Below are 9,580 nucleotides of genomic sequence, written 5' to 3'. Positions count from 1 at the left end.
GGGGGGCGCGCGGGCGGGGACGGGGCGCGAGACGGAGTCACTTGATGGGCTTATCCCTGCTCTTTGCTGCACTTTACCGCGTGCGCGCGGGGAAGTGTGTTCTCCCCCGACGAATGCGCCACCCACTTGGGAGACCATCATGCGAGCACGCACATGAGATGGCACACTCGCATTAGCATCTCCCCCCCCTCCCGGAGTCCCGGACGACGGTGCGCACGCTGATGCCTCTTCTCCCAGGGGGGATGCCCCCTTTTTTCAAAGGGGCATTTCCGGGTGGGCGACGCTCCAGCGTGCGACGCGGGGAGGGGGGGGGGGGGGTCTTTCTGTCCGCCGAGATATCAAGAGGAAGAGGGGGAAGGCGAGAGCGCGGTCAAAAACCAGCCTTTTGCCGCACAAGGGGAGGCGGCGGGCGGCACTGTGCGCCCCCATGCCGGCGGCCGTCTCTTGTTGTCCCTATCCCGCGTGCGCGCATCTCCCCGCGCGCCCTCGACAGCACGCACAATCGGTGTGCTTGTTCGTGGGCCGCGCGTGTGACCGTCTCTCCCCCCGTGTACATCCCCCTCTTCCGCCATACCTCACACCAATCTGGCCCTAGAGAATGGGCACAGGGCTGCTGTGATAAGGGGGGACAGTGAGATATGCACGCGGAGCGAGAGATGTAGGGCGAGGAGGGGGGGGGGGGGGGGGGGGGGGGGACGGGAGGCGCGCGCGCAACCAGGGCGCGAAGAGGGGCGAAGCATGGAGTCTCTGCTGGCGGGGCTTTACTTTCCCCCAAGGGGGGGCGCGGTGGGCGGGACATGAGGCGCACAGAGCGGGAGCACCCTTAAAAAACAAAGGGGAGGAACTTTCCTCCCTCTTTGGTGAGTTTATTTTTTCCGTGGAGGTCGCGGCGTCAAGGGGACACACAAGGGGGAGCGCGCGGTGGCGGCGGCGGCGCGGCCAGGATCGGGAGAGGGCCGGCAGGACGCGCGTCCGGTGCCGAGAGAAGGCACCGCGCATCCGCGATCTGCTTCGGAATATGAAGGGGTATCCCGTATGCCTCGCGCGCACGCGCGCGCTGCGTACATCATCCCCCACAGGAGGGGTGAGATGGAGGGGAGCGCAGACATACCGCGGCGCCGGCTTTCCCTCTCTCTCGCCAGCTTGCTTTTGTGCTCCCCCGCCAGAGGGGGGGAGGATCTACCCAACCACACACATGCGGGGGGTGAGAGGCCGTCGCGCCTGGCGCAAGAGCAAGCCATGTCCCCAGCCTCTCCACGGGCGGGAGGGCAAGGGGGGGGGGCACCATGCCTTATATACATCACACACGCTCACAGGCGCGATGGGCGAGGGGGCGAGCGAGGGGGGAGTACAAAACACGCACACACACACACACCTCCACGCAGGGAGGGGGGGTATATCGTTACGCAATGCGCGTGGTGCGTCAAGGGTTGCACACCGCCGCCGTGAGAGGGCGCGCACACGCCCCCCACCAGGACGACCAGCGGGAGAGCGCGAGGGAGGAGGGGTCCCCGCCGGGCGAAAGAGAAGCCGCCACAGGGCGCGCGGCGGCCCTCTCTCCCCCCACAGTCGCCAAAGCAGGAGAGCACACATGCATTGCCCCTTCCCAGGCTCGCGGCGCGGCAGAACACACGCGGACGGGGCCGCGCGCACATCCGCGCGAGCCACAGTCACAAAGAGAGGGGCACAATGGGACAGGGGGACAGTGGGAGGGGGGCGGCAGGGGAGAGATCCGGGATCGGGAGCCGCGCGCGCGCGCGCGCGACAGTGTCCGGGGAGACGAGGGGGAGCGCATTCTCGTGCGGGCGGGACATGTGTACATCCCCCCGCAAGGGGAGAGATGCTCCACACACACACACATGTGTGTGGGGATGATGCACACCCCCCTTGCGGGGGAGGGGGGCTTTGTTTCCGTCCCCGCGAGATACACGACATATCTACACGCGCATACACACATGCACGTACCCAGGTTCACACACATCAATGCACGCGCACAGGCATGCACGCACGCGCGCAAAAAAAGCCAACCAAAGAAGGAGGGCGCCCCGCCCCCCAACGAATGCGTGCGCGCTATTTTGTGCACGGCGGCGGGGATCTCAGCGCGGCGGGGGCAGGCGCGGCGTGAACAGCATGAAGCGCGAGAGGGAGGGGGAAGAGAAAGGCGAGGCCTACGCGCGCCCATGCGCGCATGCATAGACAGTGTTGCAGGGAGGGAGGCGCGTGCGCACTGGGGGACAGGGCGGCGCGCGCCGGCGGCGGCGGCCGAGGGAGTGTCGGGCAGGCTCATTCGCGCTGCTGCCGCCACCCACGGGCGCCCTTGGCCGGAGAAAACTCCGCACTCCCCCCGCACGCTCTCTCGGCATGCACGCACATGCGTGGGTCACCTCGGACCCCTCTTCCGCCCCACTCTGTCGGGACTCACACACGCACACGCTTTGCACACACCCCGCGTGCTTTCTCGCGCTCGCGGATGTGCGCGCGCGCACGCACCGAAACACGGAGGGGCAAAATGCGCCGCCTCTTGGAGGGCTTATCTATACGCACACACGCGCGCGCGACCTGTGTGTGCGCGGCATATGTCGTCCGCGGGTGAGCGCGCTCTGCTTGCGTGCACACGCCCCCACCCACCGGGGAGGGCGAGACACGCATACACGCACATGCACGCATGCGCACACATGATATGATGTGTGCGCGCCGCTGGATGCTACACCTTTCTCGCTCATCGGAGGGGCCGGGCGCGCTCTCACAGGAAAGAGCGGGAGCGTGCGCCGCCACCCGCTCCGCTTTCTTTCTCCAGTCCAGATACACACACACACTGTCGCCGCAGCGCGCCTCTCCGTTTTTTTCGCCGGCACGGCCTTCTTTGAGCATGCGCGCACGCGAGCGCGCATGTGCCGCGCGGGCCTCCGAAGGGAGCCCGACACGCAGAAGGCAGCGACACGGCCAGGAGAGAGCGGGGGGGCTGGGCGCATGTGTGCATGTGTGAAGGGGGAGAAGAGAGGGGGGAGGGAGGCGCGATACACTTGGCGCTCGCTGCTACGCTGCTGAGCACATGCAGGAGACGTGTGTATGGGGGCGTGTCTCTCGCGGCTGCCCCCCTGCTTCTTCGGCGGTCCTATCGTCGTCTTCGCCTCGCGCGTCTCTTCCGGGGGGGGGGGGGGGGGGGGGGGGTGCACCACCCCTGGCCTCTTTCCCCCTTCAATGGGGGGTTTTACGGTCTCGGCATCGGGAATCCCCCCGTCGTGAACTGAAAGAGCATTCCCCCGCGCCTCATTTTTGCCCCGGCCGGGCTCGCCTTTGTCCTTTTGGTCGATCCTGCCGCATGCGTCACTCGGATGGCACGCGCATGGGGCACACACACACACACGCGCGCACGCGCCATCATGCCCCGCATCTTCTCTCCGGGCGCCCGCCTTTTTATACAAGGGAGGGGACACACTCTCGGACAAGATGCTGTGCATGAGATGGGCCACACGGGGGTGCGCGCCGTCATGACGCGCGCGCGTGCAACGAGCCGCCGCGCGTCTTGGCTCGACGCAGGGGAAAAGGGCCAGAAGGCCAGGCAAGAAAAGGGAAGGAGGGGGATGCGCGCTTGGACACGAAAAAAAAAAGGGCGGATCTCTCAGCCGGCAGACTGAGCGCAAAAAAAGAGGCCACGCGTCCCATGGCGGCGGCGCGCGCACGGTCCCCTTTTCAGGGGAGCCCCTGCGCTTCCGCCGACATGTTCTCGCCCGAAAAAAGACCGGAGAAGCAAAAGACCGAGGACACAACACGGGGCCGAAAAAAGGGCGGCGCGCGCGTGATGGCGGGGGGGGGGGGGGGGGACCCCCCCCCCCCCCCCCCCCCCCACCGCCCCCCCCCCCCCCCCCCCCCCCCGCACCAAGCCCCCGCAGCGGGGGGGAAGATCCGCGGCCCCAGGGGCTCCTTCTCTCCGGCATGGGCATGCATCCGTCGCCGGTACGCAGGGGGCCGGTTCCCGTGATGCTGTGGGTGTGTTGTACCATTATTCTTCCTGGTCCCCTTTGCTTTCAACGTGCTTGGGCTTTTTATTTTTGTTGTCTTACTAATGCTCCCAGGCGTAGGTGGTTTCGTGCGTGCGTGCGTGGGTGCCGTCTCGCATGCCCGCGGCGGGGTGTGTGGCGGGGGGGGGGGGGGGGAACCCTCCCCCCTCCCCGGCCCACACGGATCCGCCGGCACAAGTCGGTGCCTGTCGTTGCGCGCGACGAGGCGCACGCACGCGCGCATATGTTCTCCCATGCGCGCATATCTCTTCTATGACACCTGCGCGCGCCAGCTGCTGTCCGGCCATCGCACCACCACATGTGTGTGGTGGGCGGGGGCGGCGGGCGAGCCTTATTGCCCTCCCGCTTTTTGGGGCCAGCGCAGCACATGCGCGCGGTCCTCTTCTCCTGCGGAGGGGGAGGGAGGAAGCGCAGCGGGCAGCTCTCGCGCACAGTGAGGCGCGCGCCGCATCGCTCGCTCTCCCTTCCTCCTCAGAGCATGGGGGGGAAAGGGGCGCACTTTGATCCCTGCGCGCTTGTGTGTGTCGGGGGGGGAATTGTCTTTTTCCGCAGGAGGGGAGAGTGGGAAAAAGCAGGGGGGGACCACCACGGTATCCCTTTTTCTTTTTTTGGCTGTCCCCTCCCCCGGGGGGAAGGAGAGATGCCTGTGGGGAGAGAGGAAGCAGGGAAAGGGGGGAGTGGGGGGAGAGGCCTTTCTCTGAGCGCGTCTCTCTGCGTTGTCTCTGGGGAGAGGGGACATTTTGAGGCGTCCCCTCTCTTGCCCAGGTCCAACGCATGGAGAGAGAGAGAGAGAGAGAGAGAGAGAGAGAGAGAGAGGGCGGCACTGGCTCTGGCTGCTCCCCCCAGGCAGGGGAGGGGGCAGGGTGTTTGCCTCTCTCTCCCGATGAGGGAGAGGGGAGAGAGGACAGAAGGGAGGAGGAGGGAGAGGGAGACACAACAAGGTGTGTTTTTGTGTTCTGCCTGTGAAGGCCATCTTCTGTGGGTGTTTATTCCGCCCCGATGGGGCTTGGGCCTTTTTTGAGGGGGGCGCATTACATGTAGTACACGTAGTACACGGGGGACACATGAAAGCCATGTGCGTGTTGTTCCCCGCGCCGTCTCTGCTCCTTCCCTTTCGGGCTTTTCCCCTGGCACACACACGCGCGCTTGGGGAGAAGAGACACCGAGCGAGGGAGAGAGGGAGAGAGGATATCGCGAGGGGGGCACACGGAAGATCCCGCGTGACTTGCGCCACCCCCCGCAAGGAGCGAGGGGGAGAAGAACAACCTGACAAAAGAGGAGGGGGCCACGCACGGTCCCCCGGGGGTGGGATGCGTGAGAGCGAGGGTAGAGATACGCACGTTGGCTGTGGGGGGGAGGAGCATTCTCGGGGGAGTGTGGGGCGTGTGGGGTCTGGGGGGGGGCGGGGCGGCGCACACGCAGAGGCCTCTGCACGTATGTTTACACACGCACACAAGCATATGCGCGCACGCGCACACACACACACACACACACACACGTACACACATCCTCAGACATGCCGCCCCTCACGGTGCGTACTACACACACACACGCACGCACGCGGAAGTCGGACGGTGGTGTTTTGCCACACACACACAGGCAGATACACTCTGTGGAGATGGGGGGTTATGTGAAGAGAGAGTGGTATGTGGGGGGGGGAAGAGACGGGCCAGCGCGGGCAGGGGACGCTGTTCGACGAGTGTGCGGTGCGCGCGCATCCCCCCTGACAGGGGGTACGTACACACACACACACTCACGCCGGATGTCCTCTGCCAGCGTTTGGGTCTGGGCCGTCCATATGGGGGGGGTCGCAGTCCACACACGCTCAGGGAGCATGCGTGCTTACACACAGTGTGCTCCACACACAGGCAGCTGTCTCTCTGCCCACACACGGACGCGGGGGGCGTGTATGCCGCCGTCCTGCCACCCGCCGAGGACCGGGGGTGGCTGGAAGGGGGGGCGACGCCTTTCCCCCTGTCACGCGCTCAGCCGTGAACGTATCCGTCTTTTGGGCAGACACACTCAGGCACGTACGCACACACATGCACACACCACCATTGGCGTGTGTATGTATATCACCGGAGCCCCGTTTCCATCATAGAGAGAGGGGGGATAGGGGCAGGCGGTGCCGTGTACGCGCGTGCGCGCGCACTAGAGAGCACGGGGAGACCAGGGAAAAGGCGAGGGGGAAGCCGGCGGGTGTGAGAGAGGGAGAGACATCACACAGAGGGGGGGGAGGGGGGCGAGAAGGCCTAGAGACAGGCGTTACTCATGTCCCCTCGCCGCCGCTTAGCGCTGCTGGTGCTGCTGCTGCTGCTGCTGCTGCTGCTGGGCCTGGGCCTGGGCCCGGGCGGCAGGCTGCTGCTGCTGAGCGGACTGGGCAGACATGGCCTGGCCACGCTGGGCCTGGGCCGCGCCGCGCTGCTGCTGCTGCTGCTGGTGAGCAGGGGCGGCGGCGTTCACCCGGGCACCGGCCGAGTGGGCGCCGGCGGCACCCTGCTGCTGCTGAGCCGAAGCATGGAACTGCTGCTGGGCAGCGGCACCCTGCTGCTGCTTAGGCAGCTGCTGCTGCTGGAGGTGGGCGCCCGGCGGGCACTGAGCACCGGCCTTCTGAGCCTGGGCCTGGCCCGGGGGGCAAGCGGCGGCGTTCTTTTGGGCACAGGCCTGCTGCTGCTGCTGGCCCTTTTGGGCGCAAGCCTGCTGCTGCTGGTTCTTCTGGGGCTGCTGGTTGGCCATGATGAGAAAAGTGTACGGTAGTTTGGGGGGAGGCTGAGGAAAAACTCAAAAATACTCTTTTCGAATAGTACACCGCCCAAGCGTGGGAGTACACGATACACACACAGAGGCACACACGCGTGCGCGCATCCGCACAGCCCCAGACCACACACACACACACAGACCGGCACACAGATGGACACACAGGCACACACCCATGATGGGGACACACCATAGGGTGTGGTGTGGCCGTGTGACGGAGGGGGCGCGAGAAAGGGGCGGAGACGGACACACGGTGGAGAGACGTGACGTCGACGATGGGGAGGGGGGGGGGGACGGGCGCAGGGGGTGATGTGGACGGCGGGGCAATGTGTGCGTGTGGGGCAGCGAGGAGGAGGAAGACGGAGCAGTATGCACGGTGGGGGGAGGAGGGGAGATGTGTGTGTGTGGAAGGGGGACAGGTCGTAGCGTAGGCGAGACCACGATGACGATGATGACGATGATGGCGATGATGACGATGCCGTAGAGAGAAGCGTTGAGACACACGATCACACGCGGCCACGGCGGCACATGTGGGTCCGAGCGAACGCGCACAGCGGCGACCGACGCGCAGCGCAGGACAGAGAAAGAGAGAGCGCCGGAAGTGCGGGGTCCCACGTACACGCACACGCACACACATATGCGCGCGCGGAGGGGCCGGCGGGGCAAATGTCACCCCCCCGGGCGGGAGCCAGAGGACGAAGACACGACGGGGGGTGGGACAAGGCGCGGAAGAGGGGGATTTCCCAAGGGCGGGGGTTCGTGCAAAGACACACACACCAAGGGCGCCACACCAGGCATCAACGCACGCAGGCGCACACACAATGCGCGCGCACGTGTGTGGCGCCGCATCGGGGCGACAACACCGCGTCACACCAGTGGGTCCCCCCGAGGGAGCGGAGGAATCGGTCCCAGGGGTGCGCGAGCGCGCACGTGCGTGACGAGGGCACACGCGGCGCAAGCGGCGCACATACACACACACACACACACGCAGACACACAACACACACGCACACACACACACACACACGGCCACCATACGCGCACAGACCGAGTGCACACACGCGGGCGAGGGTATGGGGGAGGGGTGAAGGGGGTTGAGAGAAGATCCATCACGCCGCGATCCATGTATGTGTGGCGATTGATGATGTGTCGGAGAGGGGGGTGCGCAGCAGTGCGCAGGGGAGAGAGATCCACAGAGAGAGGGAGACGCGCGGTGTCGCCGAGGATGGTACACACGCACGCGTGCACATGCGTGCGCGGCGGCGAAAAAGCACGGGTGTGTGGGGCGGCGCGTGTGGTCGCGAAGACCGAAGCACGGAACACACATAACCCGAACAGGAGTAGCCGGGCAGACAGGTCCGGTCCGAAGGTCCAAGTCCGGTCCGAGAGAGGGGGAGGGCAGGCGCGGCCCGGGTGTGGGAGCAAGGAGGAGTGGGGCACACCACCGAGAAGGAGAGCACACACACACACATGCGCGCACACGGCGGCGCCGCACACGGGTTTGCACACCGACCGGGGACCACCGCGCGGGGGGTGAGCGGTGCGCGCATACGCAGGCGCGCGCGGCACACGCACAACCGGCAGTCCGACGGGCGGGCAGGGGGGGGGGGGGGGGGGGGGGGAGAAACAGGCGGCGCGGGACGCGTGGTACGAGGCACGGATGGAGGGGCGCGACACGCGCACATATATGCATATCCACATCATATGCGCGCGCGTGGGTCCCACCAGAAAAAACACACCCCCGGAGACGCCGGCACCGGGTGGGCAGATGGGAGGGCCAGAGGGGCGGCGAGGAGCGGGAAGCGGGGAGGTTCGTGGCGTGCACGTTCAAAGACACACACACATACACACCCCGGGCAGCAACGCATCCGCACATGGTCCCAGGTGCGCACACAAACCGGTGAACAGGCGCGGCAGGGGCGTGCGCACGCACACACGCACGCACGCGCACGCGTGGCCAGGCGCACGCGCGCCGGGCGGACAGGTTCACACGCGGGGAAGAACGAACGGGCACGTTACATCACACGCACGCACGCGCGCGGCAACGGCGGCGCGGCAAATCAGAGGATGACGCAAGGCAAGGAGAGGGAGGAGCATGCAACATCCCCCCGCGCGGCAACAGCGGCGCGCGTGAGGAACCCAGAAGGCGCGCGCGTTCGCGGGACACGCGCACATGGCGGCCGATGGCGGCGTGGACAGAGGAGGAGACGACGACGGGAGGGGAGACACCAAGACGAAAGAGAGAGGGAAACACAACGGTGAACCCGATGGGGGTGTGATCGACGACGACGACGACGGAGCGCAGAGACCAGGACCCAACCCAACACACACACACACACAACACACGCACGCACGCACACGGGAGCGCGCACGCGCGAGGGAGGGGCGGGGGGGGAGGGAGATTGGTCAGTGTGTACGCACACCAGGGGGGGGAGGTGGGGCAAACGTACATGAGCCACCACACACACACACACACCACAGGCATACACACATCATGGACCACACGCGCACGCGCGCCGTCGATGACACACCATCGGAGTCACGTCGCGGGGTATCGTTTTGGGCGGTCGCAGTCAGCATCCACGTACAAGAGGAGGATGGAAAAGTGGGCAATGACGTGTGGGGGGATTTTTTGTTTGTCTTCCTCAGCGTGGGGAGCGCGCGCGCGCGCCATCAGACGCGCGCATGCGAGCGTGTGGCACACAGGCACACACATGCATACACGCCTCCCCATTGCACACACTCCCCCGCCCCCTTCCCCCCACAAGCGAGGGGGGTGCGCGCGCGCGCGCGCGCGCGCGC

At 66.5% G+C, this 9,580-nt stretch overlaps 3 protein-coding genes across 3 annotated transcripts; 2 read left to right on the top strand and 1 right to left on the bottom strand.

Moving 5' to 3' along the window:
* Window positions 1-833: 833 nt before the first annotated feature.
* Window positions 834-3,144, top strand: H696_05937 (hypothetical protein). The gene has a single exon (XM_009499713.1). The coding sequence runs from the start codon at window positions 1,287-1,289 to the stop codon at window positions 2,682-2,684; it is 1,398 nt and encodes a 465-aa protein (XP_009497988.1). The 5' UTR covers window positions 834-1,286; the 3' UTR covers window positions 2,685-3,144.
* A 19-nt stretch (window positions 3,145-3,163) lies between these two features.
* Window positions 3,164-3,802, top strand: H696_05936 (hypothetical protein). Its single transcript, XM_009499712.1, has one exon. It carries the CDS (start codon window positions 3,336-3,338, stop codon window positions 3,636-3,638), a length of 303 nt encoding a protein of 100 aa, XP_009497987.1. The 5' UTR covers window positions 3,164-3,335; the 3' UTR covers window positions 3,639-3,802.
* A 1,703-nt stretch (window positions 3,803-5,505) lies between these two features.
* On the bottom strand, window positions 5,506-6,758 carry H696_05935 (hypothetical protein; the record flags this gene model as incomplete). The annotated part of the gene is made up of 1 exon (XM_009499711.1): window positions 5,506-6,758. The coding sequence occupies one exon, from the start codon at window positions 6,756-6,758 to the stop codon at window positions 6,312-6,314; it is 447 nt and encodes a 148-aa protein (XP_009497986.1). The 3' UTR covers window positions 5,506-6,311.
* Between the last annotated feature and the right edge of the window lie 2,822 nt (window positions 6,759-9,580).

The sequence above is a fragment of the Fonticula alba genome (assembly GCF_000388065.1).
Source record: "Fonticula alba strain ATCC 38817 unplaced genomic scaffold supercont2.15, whole genome shotgun sequence".
In the NCBI taxonomy this organism is placed as follows: Eukaryota; order Rotosphaerida; family Fonticulaceae; genus Fonticula; species Fonticula alba.
The sequence above is the reverse complement of the archived record's forward strand: the minus strand, read 5'-3'. Positions and strand labels throughout refer to the sequence as shown.